General features: G+C 40.5%; 1 protein-coding gene across 1 annotated transcript; it reads right to left on the bottom strand.

The window, feature by feature from the left end:
• Positions 1–10,435: 10,435 nt before the first annotated feature.
• On the bottom strand, positions 10,436–17,958 carry LOC148032737 (uncharacterized). The gene is made up of 8 exons (XM_087683390.1): positions 17,095–17,958; positions 16,631–16,758; positions 16,362–16,547; positions 16,190–16,288; positions 16,012–16,083; positions 15,771–15,896; positions 12,656–13,172; positions 10,436–11,874 (listed from the first exon to the last, which is right to left on the bottom strand). Exons 1-8 carry the CDS (start codon positions 17,819–17,821, stop codon positions 10,913–10,915), a joined length of 2,817 nt encoding a protein of 938 aa, XP_087539516.1. The 5' UTR covers positions 17,822–17,958; the 3' UTR covers positions 10,436–10,912.
• Positions 17,959–25,462: the final 7,504 nt, after the last annotated feature.

Here is a 25,462-nt window from a genome sequence, read left to right as displayed (position 1 = left end):
TTCATTTACATTATTCATTCACTTCAAAGTTTCTTCTCTCTGTGTTTGTCTTTGTGTTTGAGTTTTGAGTTTTTTCATTTTGTACTTTGTGTTTAGGAGTTTTTCTTTGTCTTTGTTTCTTTTTGTTTCAATCATGGTCATACATGATGTGTTTCCTCAATGCAAGGCCTAGTGTATCTTCACACCCTCCCCTACTACTAAAGGCTCCCAAGAGGCGTGCACAACCAGGCTTGAGGTGGAACTTTGCCCGCACCGCGGTGGTCCTAATCCCATGTAGGGAGCCTTGACTACCACTATACTCCTCACTACAGGTACTTGAGTAGAATTTGAAGACATCTTGATGCTCTACATCAATTCAGGGCAATATTCCGAAGTTATAGATCTATTACATGTCTCTATATAGATTATTACATGTCTACAGGTACCCACATGTGCTTAGGGGTGTCTACATGATTTGCAAAGATTATGTAAAGAAATTCCAACATTCATTTGATCCCTATAAGTTCCTAATAGTCTCTATAGATGCCCAATATACCCCATAGGTGCCCACACTATTTCCAAGTGTTTACAAGTGTTAAACAAAGGCTATTGGTTGTTCCAAGTGTGAAATTGGATCAAAATAGGGTGTTGTTCTATTCTAGACAGTTTTAGAAAATTGGTTCTAGAATTGTGCAGGGTGATTCTAATGGAAATATGAAGCTACTAGCTCATACAGGACATCATCCCCTCCATTTTAAATTAAAAATTTCATTATTTAGACACACAGATCAAGAGTGAAGTAGTGTCAATAGATCAAGTGGACAATAAACCTCTTATGGACAACAAACAAATAGTAGACAACCACGACAAGGAATACAAGGAAAATATCAATATTCAAAATTTTAAGGAGACAACCCATCACCGATTGATTTGGAAGAATGATTGAATAAATTAGAGATGTATTTCAACTTACATCCCAACAATGATGATACCAAAATCTATTATGATGCACTTCACCTTTGAAGGGTATGCCTATACATGGTATAGGTACATGATCAAGATTGGGCAACATTTTGCTACTTGGGAAGCATTTAAGAGTGCAATGGTTGAAGTTTTTGTGTCTCCATTGGAAAAAGAGAAGCTATAATGGAAGTGGTATGGATTGCAACAAAGGAGAATGCACATGAGGGTCTATTCAAACATGTTCTTGAATCTCTCAATGTATGTGGAAGGAATTTTAGATTCAACCAAGCTAATAAAGAATATTTTTGGGTTAGATTTAGCCCTATCTTTGAAGGTTGGAGCTATGTAAGCCCACAAATGTGCAGGAAGCCATTCAACTTGCTGAATATTATATCCAAAAGTACAAGAGAAATTTGAATAATTTTTAACTTAAAGTGATGGGATCTTCTCAATCAAACCAATCTACTAGAATAGGGCAATATTTCGGCCAATTTAGATATGGAAAACAAGGGATCAAATACCTACAATAAAATGCCTATTTATCCCATTGCTTGCTCTTGAAAATCGGGACAAATTACAAACCTAATACTAGGGTTAAAATAGAGTTTAATTGGGCTAAAATGGGTGCCAAACAATCATCAAATAGTACTAATAGCAAGCTCCTATCAAGTGACAAGCTTCGAGATATGCATGTGAAGGGTTTATACTATAAGTCTAGGAAAAAATGGACTCCAAAGACCACAAGCTAAAATGTAAAGCTAAAAATGCAAAAGTGAGCAAGATTCTTATTGAGAGTATTGGGAAGATAAAGACATTCATGAAGGCAATTTTTTGTAAGTTGATGCCAACTCCACTTATGAAGAGTAGCATGAGGTTGATGAAGAGACTAATGATGAGTTCTTTGATCATGGATGGTTTTCCATTTGACTCGAATGGGTCTCTTTGCACTATTTCACATGATGGTTGAATGGGATCAAGAGGAGAAAGAACGCTTTGGTTCAAATGAAATATTAATGGAAAGGTTTCCCCTATTCTTGTTGATACAGCCACATCACACATCGCTTTGTTCGATGCCAAATCTTTATACAAGCTAAAGTTGTTACCAAAGGATATGGATGTACCATTAAGGGGGTACAATTGGCAAATGGAGACTTTGAATCAAGTAAAGAGATATGTCCACAAAATTCCTTAAAATTGTCATTGATTCACACTATCCAAGTTGATCTTATAGCCTTGGCCCAATAGTTGATGTTGTTGGCTATGATTGGTTAAAGAATCTTGGGAAGTTCTATATGGACTTAGAGCACATGCAAATGGAGTTTGTTTGGAATGGGCAACAAGTAGTTGTTAATGGCATTAAGCAAAAGCAAATGAAGTTGATCACTAACGAAAAATTAAAACGAGAAAGTAATGCTATGTCTTGCATTTTTACTCCTCTGAGGAAGATTAGCCAACTTCTACAATGAAGAAGGATCCAAACTTGACCAAATTGTTGGAAGAGTATAAAGACATTTTTCAACCTACTTCTTCTTTGCCTCCTAAAAGAGAAGTGGACCACACAACTGACTTAGCACCAAATACAAAACCCATCAAAAAATCACCCTATCAACTATCAAAGTGCAAGTGTAAAGAGGTGAAAAGGCATGTCAAAGAATTGGTGCAAATGGGGATAATTTACCATAGTCAATCACAATTTTCCTCTCTAGTATTGCTTGTCAAGAAGAAGGATGGGTCATTTAGGATGTGCATTGATTACCAAAACCTCAACCTCAACAAGTTTACCATCAAAAATAAATACCCGATCCCTCGCATTGATGATCTTATAAATGAGCTCAAGGATGCCAAGATATCTACAAAGATAGATCTTCGATGGGTTTATCATCATATACACATGGGGGAGGGAGATAAGTACAAAATAGCATTTCAAATGGAAAGGGGTCTCTATCGCTTCTTAGTCATGCCATTTGGTCTCTCAAATGCACCCGCCACATTTCAAGCATTATGAACAAAGTGTTATAGCCCTTCTTATACAAAATAGTTTTGGGTTTCTTTGATGATATTCTTATCTATAGCAAGACTCCAAGAGAACATTTATAGCATGTGAGGCAAGTATTTGACACTTTGAGGAAGCATAAGCTCTTTGCCAAGGAGAGAAAATGTACTTTTATGGTGAATGAGGTAGAATACTTCAATCACTCAGTTGGTTAAAAGGGCATCAAAGTGAATCCCAAGAAAGTGCAATGTGTCAAAGATTGGTCTACCCTAATGAACTCTACTACTTTGCAAGGATTTCTTGGACTCTCTACATTCTATTGGTGGTTTATCAAGAATTATGCTCATGTAGCCCCTCCTTTGACCAACCAATTGAAGTATGAGGCATTCTTTTGGGATGCAACCACCACTAAAAGCTTCAATGATTTGAGAGAACTCCTTATTTCAATGCCTATCTTGGTATGTCTGGATTTCTACAAAGAGTTTAACATTTATGCATATGCTAGTGGTTGTAGGATTGGAGCTATTTAAGATCAAGACCATGGAGTTATTGCCTACAAGAGCAGGAAACTTGATGAAAGGAGTGCCAACTTCATGTGTTTGAGCAAAAAATGTTTGCCATCTTTCATGCCATTAAAAAATGACATCATTACATTTATGGCACCCATTTCAAAGTGAAGATTGACCATCGAATACTCAAATATTTCCTCTCTCAACCGAATCTATCTCCAAAGCAATAGTGGTGGTTGGCCACATTACAAAGCTACAATTTTGAAATATCATATATGGCAGGAAAAGACAATATTTTGGCCGATGCATTATGATTGAAGAAACTATAGCAAGGTGAAGATGAAGAGTGTCCAAACTTTTGATGGCATAATGGACTTCTTTGGTACAAAGAAAGAGTGTATCTGATACCAAAAACAACTCTCATGGACACTATTCGCCATTGGTGGGTCATCATGGATTGTTCAAGACTTTTGATAACATTCATAAGAGCTTTTATTGGAAGGATGTCAAAGAGAATGTTTGCCTTGTCAAAAAAACAAGGATTTTGTTATTTTGCCTAGTGGTTTGCTCCCATATTTACCTATTCCAAAAGGAAAGTGGATGGATATTTCTATGGATTTCATAACGTGGCTACCAAACCACTAAGTACAAATGGAATAGTATCTTTGTTGTGGTGGATAGATTGACTAAAGTAGCTCACTTTATCTCTACCAAAGTCCAATTTTCAGCAAACTACGTTGCGGAGCACTTCATGAAATGTGTATTTAAGCTTCATGGACTCCCATTGGAGATTGTATCTGATAGAGATGCCAAATTGCTCAAACAGATAGTCAAATTGAGAATGTCAAACAATGGCAAGAAGTCCATTTGTGACAATTTTTTCATGATACTCAAACATCATGGGATCAATGGTTCCACCTTGCCAAATTTTGTTATAATGATACTTCCCATGTGAGTATTGGAATGTCTCCATTATTCGATGCACTTTATGGATACAAGGTACAAGTACCCTTAGCCCTCTTCCATGAAGATGTGAATCCCCAAGCTAAGGCTGAGTTAGAGAAGATGGAAGCATTGATGGCTCAATGTAAAGAGAATATCCACAAAGCCCAAGCGTCATGAAGACGTATGCTGATGAGAAGTGAAGGCCTTTGGACTTTGAAAATAGAGAGCAAGTTTTTCTCACGGTTTCTAAATCCCAATATGCTTCTCTTAAGGGCAGGCAACATAACAAGTTGGCTCACACACTTTATGGACCTTATCAGATCATTAAGAAAGCTAGGGACCTTACCTACAAACTTGAATTGTCTTCTACTACCCACATTCATGATGTTTTCCATGTATCTTAGATCAAGAAGTATGTAGGTCTAGAAATCAAAGTTCTTGAGGAGCTACCTCCAATGGATAAGGACCGTCTTATCATCTATGAATTAGAGGTGATCATCGAAAAGCAAGAGAAGTTTTTAAGAAATCAAATAGTGTTAGAATATCTTATTAAGTGGCTTGGTTTACCTATGGAGGAGTCCTCTCAAAAACCCTCATACTATCTTGACTCTTTCCCATGGCTTTTGCATGAAGAAGATTGAATACAATGAATAGAACATGTTGTTGTATAAAATTTATGCATCAAAATAAAAATACTATAACTTTCTCAAACTTGGATTTCTATGCTTCAAGGAGATGCCTCTTATTGTCTACTTTCCAGAGTACATCATTTGCATCATTCAAAGCTCTTTGTGCAAAGTTATGGCTATTTTTCTACCATCAGTCTTGTTCACAAAATTTTGCAAAAAATTCATTGGATGACCTTCTATTTGTGCTTTCAATGAGCAATCTTCATCAAATTCATTTATATCTTTCTTCAATAAAATATACATATTTTGAAGGTAATTCTTCAAGCTTCCATTGTCTAGCCTATATGTCTCAGTTTTGAGGATAAAACATTTTCAGGCCGAGATGGCTTGTCGTGTAGCAGTTACCTTAGTTTTTAGTCTTAAACCATGTGGACTAGGACCTAGGCTATAGAAGGTGGAGATATAACATTGTGCGAATCTTTTTGTCATTAATCAATCTCTAGATCGCCTTCTTGATATTCTCCATTATACATAGAGGTGTGTATCCATGTCCACCAACATGAGGTTCATATAATGCAATTCTTGATTGCAAGCTTCTTGTTCACGTGCAATTATGGCTTCCATGTGTCATGGTTTACTAGAATATAATAATCATGACATGGCTATGGCTACATATTCTCATGTTTTCTTAAAGTATTTCTAGTTTCTTTGTGTTAAAATTGTGCACCATTACATTATTGTCCCTAGAACCCTGGCTGAGTCCTCTCTTCATTCGTACCTTACTAATAGATGGAAGACAATAGCAACTTTTTAATTTAATTTTCTGATAGAAAAGATATAATCAAGGGTGGATTATCATATGGATGCCACATAGGATCAATCCTAGCTTTGGGATATCCATCAATTATAAGATAATATAGATGTAGATAGCATACATGGTTTGTGGTTCTCAACTGAGAGGATACTCGTGCTAATAGATTGTTTAAGAGGTAAGACAAAACTATATATTAAGTTTTGAGCTAACATATCTCAAAGGTATTTTTTTTTCATAATGATCATGAAGTTCTAGGGCACTTTTTGTAGTTAATATATAGGATAATTAGTTATAATTCTAATTTATATATGATCAAATGTAAATTTCATTATAGTCAATTAGCGAATAGTTTATGGAGGAAATTGAAATTATATAGCTGTGGGTTTATTAAGAAAACCAATTAGATGGGCATGCATGAGAGTTTATTGTGCATAAACAATAGTAGGTCATTTGATGTAGGATTAATCTCTCAACAACACAATCCTAGACAAGTCGTGGTTGCTTTACAATTGTGATGGATTCTTATCTGGATGTCTAGGACACAATTGCTAAACACTCAAGAACATCAATATTATTTTCTTGCTAGTAAGTTGAATGAGGATTCTACAATAGAGTATTTGAATTCTTTGGCCATAAAGTAAGCAACAATTCTTAACTTTAACCCATCATTGTGAATCATGCTCTAGCACTTGGAGATGGTGGCAATGTTAACAACAAAGTGAGCAATCACAACTTCTAAAGGTGGATGTACATGCAACACAGAGAGAACTATGGTAGAAAAGTTGTACCCACACATATATATTTTGCTTTTACTTAACGATTCATGTAAATGAGATAGTTGGTCATGCAAACTATAATTAGAGCATAACTTGGAGATGGTGGCAATGTTCACGACAAAGTGAGCAGTCACAACTTCTAAAGGTGGATGTACGTTCAACACATAAGAGGACTATGGTAGAAAAGTTGTATCGACAACATATATATATTGCTTTTACTTAATGATTCATGTGAATGAGATAGTTGGTCATGCAAACTATAATTAGAGCATTACATACCATCTTGACCCTCAAATGTATCAAATAAATCCTTTCCTGTGGCCTAATATGTTGTTCGAGCCTCAAACATGGCTAGTGTGCCAATGCCCATAATTAGAGCCAACAAACCAATTCAAAGTCTAAGCTAGAACAAACGAGCCCAAGCCATAACTAGAGCTAGAGCTCATGCATTCATCAAGTAGAAACTCTTATCCTTTGAAACTTGACCTCAATTTCATCATGCAACAACCACCATATTCTTACCAAGTTTGGGCCTCTAAAACTTGATGTGTTGGATTCATCATTGATAATTGCTCCCTTATAGGGTTAATAATATAGACACAAAAGTTATCATGTAAGTGTAGAGGTTAATGTTATTGCCTACATCTTAACATGCAAATAACCTTGTCTTCTTAATTGCACGTCTCTCATTTTCTTATTGCATCATACAATCTACTTTGAGAATTATATTTGCACCTAGATTAACCTTTAAGTAGATAGATGAGCCAACATCCATAGAAATACTTTGAAGAGCAAATAATAAAACCATACCTCTACTCTTGAGGGTTGACTTTTCCAAATACCACAAAACGCTCCATACACATTAGCAAAGTATGACTCAATATCACTAATAATGGTAGGTTCAAGTACCATATATTACAAGCTTTTAGACTTTAAAACCTAACCTCATATTCCAAACAATGTCATCCTACTCATCCTTCATGAAATGGCTTTGCTGGTGCATTGTAGATATCAATGTTACTCATCTTTACTGGTGCAGTTTAGACATGAAACTTAGGATCTATCTGTCCCTTGAACCATGCTTAATCAATTGTACAAATTCTTCACAACCTCCATCTATGCTCGATCTTGATCCTCCCTCATCCAAACATCCCACAATTTTGGATTCACAGGAAGAGCCTACTTCTTGATATGCCAAGGTAGTCAAAAGAGTCATCTGAACCTGTAAACAATTCGTCTCAATTTTCAGGGCTAGAAACCCTACTTGCCACCGTTCAAGATGCAAAAGATGAAACGCGTCCCAACTCAAAACAGCTGTAGAGGGCAAAACCCTCTTTGCCACCATTCAAGATGCAAAAGATGAAATGCATCCCAACTCAAAACAGATGTAGAGGGCAAAACATACTAGATCATGTGCTTTATTTACAGACTTTGAATTAGTGCTCTGTTAGTGCTACTAAGCAATACACATTATTGAATTAGATTGCCACTCCTGCTCTACATAGAATGATAGGGCATTTGCAAAAGGAATATAAAAACAAGGATTCCAAGAAGATCCTTAATCTTGGTAATCAAATTATTCATCTCAACCTGTACAATTCATCTCAACTTGTAAGGACTGGAAACCCTTTATCTAGCCCATATTCATGAAAAAAAAACAAATCTTAACTCAAACATAAGTAGATGGCAAAACGTTCTACATACTTCATGGACGTGCTAAGGGCCAGACTAAACTTGTATAATAGATGGTGCTCCTAATTTTCTCTCACAAATTTTGAGGAACTGTGTGCTCTTTAAGTGCTACTTGGCAATAGCAATGGACATTTCTTTTTTTTTTAATAATGTGTAGAAGATTGCATTAATATCTAAAGAACAGTTGAATTGCAGTTTCTAATCTAGACAGAACAATAGGGCAGTTGCTAAGGGAAGTGACCTTACTCAACAAACAACCTATTCTTCTTTGTAACTTCTAGATATTTAACATGTCCTTTTCATATCATTAACGAACATGAAAACACAGGTCCCACCTCTCCACTACAACCTGACTGGTACACTCAACATTCAGCCCACCTAGAGAGACCTTAACATTCACATGTATTATCAACATCAAGTTCGATGCTGCTCATTATGGTGAGCATTCGCACTTGAATGGTACACATGCTCTCCCCATGTCCTCCAATACCCTCCTCGACATTCAGCACACTATGGAGTAAGTAATTAGAGTTACAAGCCATCATCCACAATGCCCCATGATTGCTTTCATACCAATTACCTTTCGTTCAATTTTGTCAGGTTCTGAAGACACACTTCAATAACTGATTCACTCAAAATCCAGTTTCAAATTATTTTCTTCAAAAAATTCAGATCCATGACAGCCACACAGAGTTATGACCCATGGCAGCCTTCACAAATTAGAGCCATATACGCCAATCTCCCACCTCACGACAGTCCAGCAAAGCTCACAATCAACAAAGTCACCCTGATGCACTGAGCATTCAAAACAAGAGCACCTTCGGGCAGACTACGATGAGGTAACATCCCTACTGGGACCAGCTATTAACTTCACCAGTGCCGTGCAGATTTGCCTCTACTAACAGCTGAATTGTTGAAAGACTACTTAAAGATTGGACAAAGTTAAGAATCATCTGGAATGAGGTTGGGAGATCCATAAAGAGTCAGCACAATATTTTGAAATCAAGCTCCACCCAAATATATCCAATAAAGAGATTATCACCTGACATTTTCAGTAGATTTTTTTGAAGCAAAAGAGAGGAAGATAAGGAGAGAATGTTTTTAGGGTGAGTGTTCCTACAGCTGTCAAATACATCAACCATGTCAAATATCTATGGACAAAAACCAAGACCATCACATACAAGAATGTGACAGAGTATACCACCTAATCTTTTCAACAGATTATAATACAAGTGAGCAATTTTAAAAAGACACTCGTTAACATTTACCTTCAGTTACTTGGATAGGCAAGAAGCCTTGACTTAGCTCAAAGGTTGATGTACGCCTCATGGCACATGAGCTAGGAAATCGTAAAAACCCACCATGTCAACACAGCTTTCCGACCTTCCATAAGCAAAGATCTTTACATGCACTTACTCAAAAAGGTCTGTGACTCACAATGTAGGAAGCTTGACCACTAGTTTACTCTGGTTAAGTCTGCCACCGCACAATCAACTTCTTATTTCTCAGAGCCATAGATCACAAAAACATTGGCTGCAGCTTGTAGAGGAAAAAGACAAAGATCTGACTAATAACAATATGTTTGCCATTGGGGGTGTGTGTGCCATGGGAAGGCAGGGAGACTGCAGCTGCCAATTAGATTCATTCAGTCGAATCTCTCTGAAGAAACGTCATCACATGTAAGAGAACAAGAGAGGTCATCACCTGATCTTCTCACCAAATTCCAAGAGTAGAGGAGCAGTATATGAGACATTTCTTTCACATATATAATATTCATTCACATATACTACCAATCAATAACTTGGATAGCCAACAATTAAAATGAAGCCTTGCTGATGCACTTAGAAGCTCAAAACCAACCTGCATCATGATGCACAAACTAGAACCCATGACCTGCAAAAGCTGAGTTGCATTCCTTCAACTGCCTGAGACAACAGCATCCATGACCTTACTCCAATAAATTTGTGACACTAACATGCAGAAAGCCTGACCACTAATACTGAGATATAGAAGCTTAACCATTAGTTTACTCTGGTTAAATTTACCACCTCAGTACAATCAACTTCTAATTCCTCGCAACAGGTGATCACCAAAACATTGGCTGCAGCTTGTAGATAATAAAGGCAATTCTAAAATTGACAAACAAACAATATGATTCCCATTGAATGACATAGGAAATGATCACAAAAAACATGGGGATACCGAATACAGCTATCCAGATCAGTAACTTGCGGAAACATGCTAATGAGTTGCCAGATCACTGGATTTTGCTCTCTAGCAGATGCTAAAACATCAGCAGTAAAATCAACCGCAGTGAATCACTTGTTACATGTCTGGTGACATGGTCTGCACTTTATGTTTAACTCCCTGCAGCAGAGCCATCTATGCTATCCAGACCACAAGTGTATACACAGTTCCTCCTTCGAAAACAGTTAAAAAACAAAAGTTAACCACCTCTATGCTCATGCACCAGAGTAGATTGCACCTTAGCAAGATTATCAATCTTCTGTCCATCACAGCAGCGGAATCCAACCATTTTTGTTGGCATGAAGTTCCCACAAAACCCTCAGGCAACAGGCTCATTAAATACTTGAACACATTACAGTAAAGACTCAACTCTGAGCTGTCTGCACAGCTGACTGGGCCAGTCCAGCAGCAACATTTGATGAGTCAAAAGTCCCATTGCCTGCACTGGCTGTTGCATCACTGGATGAAGGATAGTGTGATTGAGCAGCATAGGCTGGCTGAGCACCTTGGGATGTCTGCGGTGCATAGGCAGGCTGAGCCCCTTGGACCCCCTGTTGAGCATAGGCCTGTTGAGCACCTTGGGCACCCTGTTGAGCATAAGCCTGCTGAGAACCTTGGACCCCTTGTTGGGGGTCAAATGTGTATCCATCGCTATAGGTGGCATATCCACTCTGATATCCGTAGTTGTTCACAGGTGCTTGCTGAGAGTAGCCTTGCTGTGCAACAGTTTCTTGAGATCCGGGTTGCCCAGAGGTAGGCTGGGCAGTGCTCTGCTGGGTATATCCAGGCTGCATGGATCTGTATGCAGGTGAGACAGATGGTGGCTGCTGCTGCTGCTGCTGCTGCTGCAAAGGCACCTGAGCTGCATAACTACCAGAAGTGGGGGTTCCTTGCTGTGGATAGCCAGAGAGCACAGATTCTTGCTGCCCATAAGTTTGAACTTGACCATAGACAGGTTGAGTAGACCCTGGCTGTCCGTAAGGTTGTTGGCTGGTGTCCTGTTGGACATAGGACGACTGGATTGAGACCTGCTGCTGTGGAGTTCCTTGTGGCCTGTAGCCAGCCTGAACAGCAGCTCCCTGACCATACACTGTTTGTGGTACTTCTTGCTGCAGATAGCTTGGTTGACTAGAACTTTGCTGGCTATATCCTAGCTGCTGATTTGAACCCTGTTGACTGTAAGATTGAACTGGCCCTTGCTGTCCATATGCTGGAGAGGGTCCCTGCTGAGTATAACCAGGCTGAGTGGAAGCTTGCTGAGGAGGTGCTGTTGTACCATACCCAGATTGTGAGACACCTTGCATTCCGTAATTCGTCTGACTATAGCCTGCGCAAACAAGACAATGGTAGAAGCCCATGTCAATCTGAGTAGCTTTGTCACTTCACAATGCATCTAACCCACAACTCAAGTTCTGTCAGCATTTCTCAGAGCCCCAAGCCCCATCTCAATGAAGCCATCCCCTAACTAGCTTCAAACAACATCTACAAATGTCAAACTGAAGAAGTGAAGCAAGAACAAAAAGAGTTAACGAATCTACTCGCATAGGTCCCAACAATTGTACAAAGAAACTACAGCCAAAAAACTAGCATCAAATTGTCATTAAAAAACAAAGAGATAGAAAGCAAATGTCATAACTCAATAAATTCAAGGGCATTGGTAGCTGCAAACACTAAACCAAGAGGAGCCTTGACTGCGATTCCAAAAACCAAGAAGAAAGCAATGGGACCAGAAATTAGTCCAGTAAAACAATCTTCAGCCCACCATGCATATACAGGCTGGGATGATGATGTAATTGGGACATTGAAAAACTGAAATCTTTGTGGACCTATAATGGTGAAATACAGTGAGACAAAGTGAAAGACTCTAACCAGCACTCTCTTAGAAGAACCTAAAATGGTTATTGGACTGTTTTATGTGAATAGGTTCTATCCTCTGTAATGGGAAAACTTGGCCCTTAACCATCCCCACATACTATTTGAGTCATGGATTAAAAACGGCCAGAAGAGTGAACTACACACGCAACATCAAAACACTCCTTTGACACCGTGCTCTCTAAAAAAAGGCAGTACTCACTATAAACCAGTTTTTTTCAAGTCCAGATTGAAACCTTGAGAGGGAGCTGGCTGGCCATAGCTTTGCTGCTGCGTAGATACCGGCTGACCATAAGCTTGCCCGTATGGCTGTTGAGCTGGCGTCGACATCCCAGTGCTTTGTGGACCAGGCATTTGTTGCTGTGGGTAAGAACCCTGTGGCCCAAAACTTCCCTGCGACTGATTGTATCCAGTTGAGCTATCTGAGGACCCTGTCAAAGGCTGATTGTAATAGTTATAAGGACCAGTCTGCTGAGGTTGTTGACCTGTAACAGGCGAGGGCTGTGAATAACTTCCATATGATTGAGAAGGGGCAGGAAACTGTTGAGATGAGCCTGCAGCAGTTGGTTGTGCATATCCTCCATAGGATTGTGGCTGGCCAGGGTACTGTTGGGGTACTCCTGAATAAGAATTCTGCTGTTGGTAGTTATAACCTTGTGGCTGCATAGGGGCTCTAGGAGCACCCCATTGTGGTGGTCCAGGTGGACGAAAACCTTGCTGATTATAACCACCTGGAGGCATTCTTGTGCGGCTCTGCAGAAAAGCAAACAACTCAGAGAGACAGGATTTTAAACAACACACCCTCCCAGAAAAAGGCATATATATTTTTACTGCGACACAAAAAAGTTCATGATTTGAAAATTCGTCTATCATAATAACAAACCAGTTAAGGAGGCAAGAGGGGACAAAAAGAAAACATCACACAAATTTTCAGAGCCTAAAATTCTATCTACAATTGCAATCATATTTGAGAGTACCAAATTCGTGCATCATTAGAAGGAGACTGAGAACCACAGATGCACTCACCTCATTGGAAGACTCGGTATATTTCAAGTTAACTCTAGTCTCAGATGGTACCTACTTAAGAGCAGTTCCCAAATGTAGGTCCAACTCATTTGAGAAAACCTGAAAACAGTCTCCAAAAGATGCCAGTGGACCTTAACAGCAGATAGTTACAGATAAGCACATGCATACAAGCCAGCTTCAATGGAGAAACTCCAAAATGCAGGACAGAATGTTTTACAAAGGCTTCTTATACATGTCAACTCCAATAAAGGAAGAAACAGTCCTCTTAGAATCAGACATTAACAGTAGTTTTATCTTAGCGATGACCTTGTCTAAATAGAAAGACAAATATGTCCCCATCAAAGCTTCTGAACCAGGTGACCTGTTCATCCTCCCTGCAGAGTTCTGAATGCAGGTGCTTACAAACTGAACAAATATATGCTGCAGCAAGTGTATAACACGAGATATTCTAATGGCGATCATACTGAAGTTACCCATAACGCTGAAAGAGAAACTACTCACATCATTGAGACCCATGAGTTTCTTTCTTCCCAGTCTAGTTTGAGATGTTACCTAAATGAAGCAGTTTCCACTTCTGGGCCCATATCATATGAAAACCTGCCAGGTATCAGGGCCCATTGGCTCCATAAAAGCACAATAAATGAAGCAGTTTCCACCGCTGGGCCCATATCATATGAAAACCTGCCAGGTATCAGGGCCCATTGGCTCCATAAAAGCACAAATAGAGATAAGCACATGTCCATGAAACAATACTCTGTACAACGCTACAGGTTACATGCCCTCTTCTTTCCATCAATCATGTAAGAAGGAAAAAGACCCTTCTTACATGACCACATCAAACTTAAAACTTGAGTAGTGAATCTCAGCAAATTTCCTGCAGATTTCTCAAATACTGGAGTGGCAATGGACAATATTACACCCATAGTTCAAACGCTCTAAAAGCTGATACTACTTTTCAGAACAAGTCTCATCATGTAAGATGAGGAATCCAGACTACAACAATGCACAATACTAGTTGAAGGACAACATGATATTAGAGGCTCTTGAGCTTAAATAAACCTGAAAGATTTATCTCCATCAAGAGTTTTCAAACAAGTCTATGGGTGAATCATGGTAACAGAGATCCAGGCTGCAAATAACTAATTGACCATCTGCACCACACAAAAAACCGGACATAGCACAGCATTCATCACAATTACAACTTATACAAAGATCATGCTAGCTAAGAAGCTCTAAGCCTAAGACATATCTGCTCTTTCAAAACTCTGAAGGTCTGGCCTAATTAGCCATTCATACACACCAACACTTCTGAGACAGTTCTTACAATAGCAAAGAAAGGTCAGGTCTATCTGTCTGAGGCCTGAAAGATCAGAAGCACTATAGCTGATACAGACATAAAATTCTGAGTACAAGAAAGACTGAGTTCCATCACATCACAATATAAACTATGTAGGCTGCAAGTTTATTAAGCAAACTCACCATGCAATAGAAAAGAGAACCAATGACAGTTTACATGGATACTTAACACTGCTAGCACAATCCAATGCAAAAACTACATAAAGACTTGCCTCACAGAAGGGCCTTTCCAAGTCACTTCCAAACAATTATATCGATACAAGAGAACCAATTTAATAGCCTGTTATACACCAACTGAGCTTATTAAGGACCAACAGAACAAGCTTGTATGGTAAAGCTGCTCCACATTCTGATTTGAATTCAAGCTTTCAATTTTCATCTCTTTTGAAAAAGTAGTAACTCCAAAACCTTTAATACTACAACAGTCACAGCTGTGCTACAATGAGAGGGTCATATGCATCAGCATTGAACTTCTTGTGATAACCTAACAAACTGCCACGTACAAGGTTTGAGGTGCCATAGAATAACAGCCTGTCATAAAATCGGACACTTTGCTTTGACCTTCATGATAACAGGACAGTGCAAGGATACTAACAGACTACATTAGATGACCAATTTAGTGTTTAATAAAGCACCTCCACTTTTATTTTTAAAAAGCAGAATTTTAGTTTCTCAGCTAAGATGAAAAAAAAAAAACTTCATGTTAAAGCACAATAACTCAGTACTAGAGGTTCCAACTTTCAAATAATAAAACTAGACTAACACCACATTAAGCCCTAGATTTGCATGGATCTCTGAGCAAATGCTGCTAACCTTAAGATAGTAATTAGAGAAACAAGAGACTATTTAAAATACACTGTCCTGGAAACAATTCAATGAAAAAAATGACTTACAAGGCCAACAATTGAAATGGAAGAGAATTAGCACACTGTAAAGATGAGCTCAAATCACCCACAGTTAGAAGCCTACCTCACTGATCACCTCTTTGATTAACTCATTTGCCATCTCAATCTGTTGTTTATTGCCTACTAAAGTGATGATTCGTTCTAGACCAGAGTCAGGTCCCATGTCAGCAGAATGTTGAAGCGGAACAAGCTGTCAACAACAGCAGCACAACCTCAATCTTAGAAAGAGAAAAGAGCATGTTTCCCAAAACTAGCACAGACCTAGCCCACATTCCTTTCACTAATTACAGATTCTAGGGCCTTACCTGAATTCGAGCCCCGGTTTTACTTTGCAAGTTCTTTATTGTATCTCCACCTCGACCAATTATAAGACCAACCTTTAAGACAGCATTCTTGTTAACAAAAAGCATGTAAACGACTTGCAAGTACTACATATTTTAATGCTGTTGTTGAACAAATTGCACTCAGGTAAAAGGCCTACACCTTGCTATTTGGAACCCTTATTTCCATCTGTTCTGCACCAGGGCCTGAACCACCAAAACCACCACCCATGGGACCACCCCCTGAGCCAACCGCATCCGCCTAAAAGAGAGAACATTTGAGACTTGAGAATCCACTGGCATGCTAAAACAGGTCACACATCAAATGATCATACCTCTGCAATAACATCCCTGATCAGCTGTTGAGCACGACTAATCTGGTCAGGTGTCCCCATGATTTCAACCTGTCGATTTGGAATGCGTGGATCGTGATCAGCATCTCTGGTCACCTGTATTCTGGCACCTGACTGATTCTGCAAATATTTAATGGTTTCCCCTCCTTTCCCGATTATCAGACCAACCTGAGAAAACGGCATGTAGCATTACAAGGCTGAATTCAAACTCTCTTTTCACTTAAGTGCCATAAGCTCATGACCTACAATACCCTGGCATTAGGAATATCCATCTTCTGGGACTGGGGGTATTCTTGCATTCGGTAGAAGTTTCCACCCTGAGACTCGGTCTGCTGGGGCACTTGACTTCTATCTTGAAACATGTGGCCCGGCCCATGTTCTAAACAAAAGACAAGAAAACAAAACTTGGTTAAATTCTAAGCGTGCAGGCACATGCTATGAAAGCTTCCTCCGGGTAGAAATCTCGGGATTCAACAGATCATACATCTAAAATAACCAACCAAACCAAAACCTATGTTCCATTTCATAGTCACAGATAGAAGAAGCTACAATAACGCTAAGGAATGTGTCTTTTGAAAATAGCCACTAGTGTTCCTTCCCAGTCCTTCAAAACATACGAAGAATCAACCCCTGCCATCGGGCCAAAAGATGACCCAGATCAAGCTGCAACAGCAGCCACTAATAGGACACAAGCACAGAAGTTGGAATAATGTACCTTCACGGCCATAGCTAGGAGGTTCCTGGCTTATGACACTGGGCATGCTAGGAGGCTCTTCAGGAAGGCCATCGACACGGGGTCGTTTTGAATCCTGGGCGACAAGCCGTGCTGCAATCTCTGCAACTTTTTGTTTTGCTATCTCAATAGGGCTAAGTCCTCCTCCCGGCCCACTGTTGAATGACTCAGTAGGAGGTCCAGAAAACCCAGTTTTCCGATCCTGTTCACCTGGAGGCCCAGAAAATCCAGTTTTACGCTCCTGTTCACTGGGAGGCCCCGAAGAAAATCCGGATTTTCTCTCAAAGTCAGCTGGGGGACCTGAGAACCCTGTTTTCCTTTCGTGGTCTCCACCAGGGGGACCCGTGAGCGGGGGTCCAGAAAAGTTAGTCCGCCGCTCACGGTCATTACCAGGCGGCCCAGAGAAACCTGTTCGTCTCTCGCCATCGCCACCTGAGAAGCCTGTCTTCCTGTCAAAGTCTTTCGGAGCTGGCGAGAAGTTCGTCTTTCTTTCATCCGGTACGGCAGAAAAGCCTCCTTTCCGGTCAAGATCAGCAGCAGCGGGCGGGCCTGAGAAGCCGGTTCTCCTCTCGCGATCGCTGGCGGGAGGAGGTCCCGATGAGAAGCCTGTCTTCCTCTCGTGGTCACTCATGTCGTCGTACTTGCGCTTCTGGTCCATTCGGGGAACATTGGGAGGGTAGTCGTCGAAGGCAGGGCCATCTTCCGCCATAGCTACTGTAGGGAAGAAACGCTGTGAACCAGGCCTTGATGAAGAAGGCGATGGAAAACCCCCCTGGAAACCCTAGAAACACAGAAAAATGAACTAGAGACAGTGGCGACAACGTGAGAAATATCTTTAGCCTAACCTGGAGTCCAAATGGTTTAAGGAAAAAAATCTTTAGCCTAATGTGATCTTTTGCAAATAATCCATCAATTAGAGACAAAGATTGTAAAGGGGCACGCTCCTCATTAGCTAAGGTGGGAAATTAGCCTTGCAGTAGGAAGCGAGGTGCATCGTGTTAAGCAAGTCCCGCTAGATTGTACCACAAGTCATGTCTATCCCCAAGCGGCATGCAAGGGTTAAAAGACTTCTAGACTTTCTAATTGTTTCTCCTAAGAGCGAGCAAGCTCAAAAGGCAAGGTGAACCTCGTCCATTGAGCAAGTGAAGAGACCTGCCTATGATGCACGCAATGTGTTTGAAGTAATGGCGAGTGATCCCAGTGGGATTTCTACTGCTCAGAGGAAAGCTCTAGGTGAGGATAAGAGAACTCATAAAGTGCAAATCTTACTATCCATGAAGTCAACGTGCAATAGAAATTTTAATTATGCTACTTATAGGGCTTTTATGGATTTTATGTGCAAAATGCCATTAAAGATAAGTTCCCCAAATGGTTCCTTGGGCCTTTTCAAGTGAGGTGCACTATTGCTCAATACAAGTTCATCAATCAAGGTTTTTTTTTTTGTGTTAGTTGGTTCAACCAAGGAGAGAGAGTACTCTGGCTTCTTTCTTGTGAAGAATCAAGCTCATCTATCTTGTCCGGCTATAGGTTATTAGATGGATGTCCTATGATGTAGAGGAAGAATCTAACTCTAGTTAGGAGTATGGTTAGGTTAGTATTATGGTCTGCACTCTATTGCAATTGTGTATAATATGTGGGTTACTAAATGAATAACGAAGAAAACTATTGAGAGCACTCTGCTCTCTAAGCTTGCCTCGGTTTGTGTGTCTTTCTCTCCCTCTACATCTTGAACATGGTATTAGAGCATAAAGGCCTTGTGTGGCAATGAGCAAAAGCTAAAGAGTGACCTTAACCTGCAACTTGAAGAAGGAACCCTGTGGAAGTGCATTGACAGACATAGCCTGCACCTAGAATGGTATGTATCAGTGTTTTTAATCTATACTTGATAGAGCCGATTGAGGCTTGGAAGGAGGGATCATTTCCCTTCACTAGAGCCGATGAATGAGCTAAAGAAAACCATCACCTTCATCGGCAAATCAACATGATTTGGCTCCTGGATTGGATTGAATGGGTAGCATTAGCAAGTGGTTCTCGTGACCAATAGGGCTTACATACTTGGCATTATTTAGGGCCACTTGAAGCTCATCAATAATAGGACATATAGCACTTGTGAGTGCTCATTAAAATGTCATTAGCAATAGCCACATGGTCTCCATAAATCAACGTGGAGTTGGGAATTTGCGCATGTTTTATGGCTATCATGACCAGAGGATTTTAGCCAATCGTTGCTTGACTTTGGCATGTCTAACATCAAGTGGATAGTTGGCAACTAGTGTGCTATCATTCGTGTATACTTAGGGCATTGGTATGAGGATCTAAAGGTCAATTCTAAAATGCATTCATAGTACTAGAAGCTTGATAGATTGCACTTGAAATATTGGAGCATATTGAAGCTTGGTTGGTACCTGCAAATGGTTGGACCTTGTCACATGAGTTGTGGGATGTACTAAGCATGGAATACTCAGATCTAGATTAGCTTATTTTGCTGATTATAACAAAGGTTGTTATTCTCATTTGTGAACTAATGTCTACAACATGTTTAGATGAGCTGGACTAAACTAGTTGTAGGGTATCAACAAATGTACATATGGTACTTGAATGTTATACAAGAATCTTGATCAAAGATTAACTTGGTTTGCAGCGAGTCACGTTGTCTGTTTTAATAGTGCAGCAAATACATAGAGTTGTAAACATGGCAAATGCAAATATATCTAACAGTATTACATAGATAGTGGGTGACAAGCTGGACAATAATAACTATGCAATATGGAAATTTCGACTGGAAAATTTCATGATTGGCAAAGGGTATTGGGACCTTGTTACAAGTGTTGAAGCTAAATCCAAGCTTCGAAAAAAGAGTCCAACTGCTAAATAGCTGAGAGCACATCACGCTTGGCTAGAAAGAGCTTGCAGAGTCCTGCATTGGCTCTCCTTGTGTATTTTAGATGCCATGGTTATGCCCTGTGTATTTTAGATGCCATTGGCTCTCCCTGTGTATTTTAGATGCCATGGTAATGCCCTGTGTATTTTAGATGCCATTGGCTCTCCCTGTGTATTTTAGATGCCATGGTAATGCAAATTATGAACTACAAGACACCAAAAATTGCGTGGAATATCCTGATGAGATATTATGGTACTACTAACTAGTGCAAGGAAAATACAACTAAAACAGAAGTTCAATACCATGGAGAGGAAAGGACGCTCCATTCAAGACTATGTAACATAGATAAAAACCATAGCTAATCAATTGGCAACTATCGGAATTGAAGTAGAGGATGAGGATTTGGTTGCAATGACCCTAGATGGCCTTTGACTTGAATACAAGTCTTTTGACACACATCTATATCAATGAGATCTAAGATGCCTAACTTTAATGAGCTAATCTCATTGCTTATATGTAAAGAGGTTAAGTTGGGTTTAGCTACTAGCTCAAGAGGCAAAGATATAGTATCTTATTCAAATCAGAGAGGCCGTGGCAACCATTGTAGGGGGTCCTTTTGTGGCCAAGGGACTCAACAAAATGCATCTTAGAATATGCAAAATTAGCAAGAACATAATGCTAGAGGTGGTGGATACTCCTGAACAAGGCGGAGATCCAACTCTAGAGGTAGAGAATCTTGGCACAGTCGTAGACTATGAATGACAATGCAAACAAGAATAAGGATTATTACTATTGTGGGAAGTATGGACGTGTTGCTAAAGAATGTTGGAAGAGGCAAGCAAATCAAAGAGACAAACAACAGGGTCACTATGCCTTATCTAGTCATGTAGAGCATGAGAGTGATGATAGGTTATTTGCTATATACTATGTACGAGACAAGGGTACTTAGCAAGAAAAGTCAGATGGCATATGGTATATTGATTTAGGAGCGTTAAACCATATGACACCACATCGGGAGTGGTTTGATGAAATGAAAGTAGGAACAAATGGCTATGTATGCACAAGAGATGGCACTTAGCATGGTTAAGCTCATACATGAGTTGTTACATTGATTATGTTGATGGTAAGAATAAGAAATTGTATGATGTTCGCATGTTCCATCAATCACAAAAAAATTATTATCTATTGGCTAGATGCCTAAACAAAACCTACAAGTATGGTTTAACAAAGATGGCTATTTTATAGAGGAATATGGCAGAGGTTACAAGCTAATTGCAATGGGCAAAAGACATGGAAGGATGTTTACCTTGAATGAAAATATTCCTAAGATGAAAGCTGCAATGTTTGCTTATGATGATGCAAGTGTTAGAGATATAGATATTTGGCATAAACACGTTGGACACATAAATATACAAAGGTTCAAAAATATACAGCAAAAGGATATTGTTTCAGGATTGCCAAAGTTCGGGACAAGTATGTTCGACTTGTCAATTTGGGAAACAAGCTTGGTTTCCATTTACTTAACACACATGGAATAGCAGTAGACCATCGCAGCTTGTTCACTCCGATGTATGGGGACCTACTCATAATGTATCTCTTGGAGGGTCTAAGTATTATGTGACCTTTGTGGATGATTTCAGCAGGTATGCTTAGGCATACATTTTTGTTAGGGGTAAAGGTGCCTCTGCCTAGCTACCTGTGTATTACTATACTAACAAAACCCATGTTTGCACACTACAAGCAGTGGACGCCCATCACCATCACTTTATTCTTTATTCTTTTAGTGACATATGAATAAAGGGAAGGCCGGTCACACATTGTGATTGTTGGAGTTCCCACATTGTGAGTCTCTCTCTCTCTTGCTCTTGCTCTCCTGCCATACCTCTCCCATGCAAGCTTCGATCCTTCTCTCCTTTCAACTAGTATCAGAGCATGGTTGCTTGAGCATTCAAGCTTGGTCCACGACTCCTTTAGCATTCATTCGAATCCCTACACCATTGGTTCTCACTCTTGGCAGCCATATTCGACTCCTTCGAGCTCCGATCACGAGCTTCGATCACTCCCCAGCTTCCTGAGCACCTACCCGGCCCATTTGGGTACCCTTAGGGCATTCCTTCAGAGGTATTGAGGTATTCTTTTGAGTGTTTATTTTAGTTTGTAAGGTACAACAAGAAGGGGCAACCATAGCTCCAACAACTTAAGCTCCCCCATGAAGGGGAAGTGGAACCTAGGGGAAGAAGCTTGGCGGTGAGAGCTATGGCGGATGGAGAGCAAGAGCCAAGAGAGAGAGACTCAGAAGTGGGAACTCCAACAACCACAATGCGTGACTGGGCCTTCCTTTATTCAAACGGTCACTAAAAGAATAAAGAATAAGTGATTGTGATGGGCGCCTGCCACCTGCAGTGTGCAGTGACGGGGTACTATCAATGTAGTAATACACGGGCGGCTAGGCAGAGGTGCCTTTACCCCCAATAACCTCCCAGTTAAAGGCGAATCTACGCCAGTGAGAGAGAGAAAAAAGAAAAGACAGTACAACATGTACACATATACAACTGGATGAGGAAAAAGACATCATTTTATCCAATGCCCATCAATCTTCTGAGGAAGGCAAAGCGCTCAGTAGTGAGGCTCTTTGTGAGCAAGTTTGCAGGATTCTGCTCAATTGGAATCTTGACAAGGTCAATAGACCTGTCCTCAATGACCTAATGAAGTGATACCTCACCTCAATATGTTTCGGCTTTGCATGGAAGACCGGATTCTTGGCCAACTGAATGGCACTCATAGAATCCGAATACATTGTAGGCATAGCATCTGTCATACCAAGGTCTGCAATCAAACGGCCTAACCAAATAGCCTCCTTGCAAGCCTCTGTGACTACAATATACTCGGCCTATGTAATAGAAAGGGCCATACACTTCTGTGCCTTGGACATCCAAGAGATAGCCCCTCCAGCATAAGTGACCACATAGCCAGAAGTGAACTTCCTACTATCTGCATGTCCTGCATAATCAGAGTCAGTGCACCCCACAACTCCTGTATCCTGGCTGCCATAACAAAGACACATATCTGCTATGCCCTTCAGGTACCTCATGATACCCTTCACAGCATCCCAATGTTTCTTGCCAGGTGTAGCCATATAACATGCCACAACCCTAACTACAAAAGCAATATCTGGACGGGTGGCTATCATGGCATATATAAGACTTGCCCACGGATGATGCATAGGGAATCTTGGCCATCTCGGCCCTCTGCTCATATGTCTACAGACAATCGGCCTATGAAACCTTCACATAAGAAGGTAATGGATAGCCAATAAGCTTAACATCCTGCAGGCGGAAGCGCTCAAGGACTTTATGAATGTACTCCCTTTGTGACCGATATAGTAGTCCCTGAGATCGATTGTGCGTAATGCGCATACCAAGTAAATGAGAGGCCTATCCCACGTCTTTCATCTCAAAGCTCTTCTTGAGCTGAGCCTTAATAGTATCTACCTCCTCATGAGCTCTCCCTGCTAAAAGCATGTCATCCACATAGAGTATCAAAATCAATAAAGAACCGTCACGGGCTTTCTTGGTGTACAAGCACGGATCCATAGCACTACGACTGTAGCCCTGTGACTACATGAATGCATCAAACTTATGGTACCATTCCCTAGGTGCCTGCTTTAATCCATATAGACTCTTCTTTAGCTTGCACACTAGGTGTTCCTTGCCAAGGTCTGCAAAGCCCTTAGGCTACTCCATGTAAATCTCATCATGCAAATCCCCATGTAAAAAAGCCGTCTTGACATCCATCTAGTACAAGTCCAGGTCAAGTTGTGCAACCAAGGCCAAGACTAAGCGTAGGATAGTCATATTGACCACAGGAGAAAAGACTTCATCAAAGTCAACACTATGCTCCTACTTAAAACCCTTAGCAACCAATCGAGCCTTGTATGCTAGCTTGGCGAGTCCAGGGCTACTTTTCAGCTTGTACACCCATTTGCATGGCAAAGCCTTTTTACCATGAGGTAAGGAAACCAAATTCCAAGTCTGATTCTTATGCAACGAGTCAAGCTCAGACTGCATAGCCCTCTCCCAAGAGTGACAATCACCCCTGCGCATAGCCTCATCATAAGTGAGAGGCTCTCATGCATCTATAACCAATACATAATCCATAGAGGGCGCAAAATAGTAAGGAGGTTATCTATCTCTAGTAGAACGCCTCAATCGAGGCTCTGCTGCCTGACCAACATCATGTCTAACATCAACATGTCTAGTATCTAGGCCATGAGCATCAGGTGATGTTGCACGCTATCTAGCTAGTCGTAGAGCGGGCTGAACGGGAGTAGGTGGCTCCTCCTGAAAGATAACTCTACGTACCTCAACCATTTTCTCAGGCTGTATATGCATTTTGTCCTCATGAAAGATGATATCATGGGGCTGTGGATCACTTTTCGCGCCTGCGGATCCCATAGACGGTAACCCATCTCTCCTGCATCTCCATAGCCAATGAAAATGCATTTGATACTTTTAGGATCTAGCTTATTGAATTTGTCCTTAGGCACATGGCAGAATGCCTCACATCCAAAGACACGCAAATGATCATAAGAGGGGGGCTTGCCTGCCCATACCTCCTCTGCAACCTGAAAGTCAATGCCATTGCTAGGTGGCCTATTAATGAGAAACACTGCAATAGTAACTGCCTCAACCCAAAAGTATTGCGGTAAGCTAGCCTGGCTAAGCATGCTACGGACCCTTTCCTGAATGGTCCTATTCATGCACTCAGCCATACCATTCTGGGGTGGGGTGTAAGGGGCAGTCAACTGACGCTTAATACCCTGCTCATCACAAAACTGCTCAAAAGCACGTGATACATACTCACCCCCATTATCTGACCTTAGGCATTTGAGCCTTTTTCCAAACTAGTTCTTTGCCAATGCAAGCCAACTCTGAAATTTGTCTAAGACATCAGATTTTCTCTTTATGGGATAAGCCCAAACCTTATGTGAGTAATCATCTATGAAAGTAACAAAGTACTTTGCCCCACCAAGTGACTGATAGGGCATGAACCCACATACATCTGAGTGCACAAGAGCCAAGGGCTCACCCATGTGTTTCTTGCTAGACTTTTTATGCGTATTTCTAGTTTGCCTGCCATACAAACAAATGATCATAAGAATCAAAATGCGAATAGTCAAAAGGCGGAAGATACTACAGAGCACGGAGCATTTTCATTGCTTTAAGAGACATATGCCCCAAACGAGCATGCCAAAGGGATATATGGGGAATAGAACCCATATACAAAACATGATCCAATGTATCTCCAGATACAAGTAAGGGATAGAGACTATCGGACTTGGCACCTCTTGCAAGTACAAGCCTGCCACCACGAGTAATCTTCCATGCAGAGTCTCCAAAAGACACAAAATACCCTACATCATCAAGCTGTCTAGTTGACATAAGGCTGCGAGTCAATGTAGATACATAG

Source organism: Lygodium microphyllum, chromosome 8 (assembly GCF_053477565.2).
Source record: "Lygodium microphyllum isolate KBCC chromosome 8, Lygodium_microphyllum_v1.1.10, whole genome shotgun sequence".
Lineage (NCBI taxonomy): Eukaryota > Viridiplantae > Streptophyta > Polypodiopsida > Schizaeales > Lygodiaceae > Lygodium > Lygodium microphyllum.
The sequence above is the reverse complement of the archived record's forward strand: the minus strand, read 5'-3'. Positions and strand labels throughout refer to the sequence as shown.

Bases quoted from the DNA above. Each gene is read 5' to 3' on its own strand.
- LOC148032737 (XM_087683390.1), bottom strand. From the start codon at position 17,821: ATGGCGGAAGATGGCCCTGCCTTCGACGACTACCCTCCCAATGTTCCC. The intron at 16,084-16,189 runs GTGTAGGCCTTT...GCTGTCTTAAAG, and splicing joins TAAGGGTTCCAAATAGCAAG to GTTGGTCTTATAATTGGTCG. The intron at 11,875-12,655 runs GTTTCAATCTGG...TTGTTTGCGCAG, and splicing joins CCAGCCAGCTCCCTCTCAAG to GCTATAGTCAGACGAATTAC.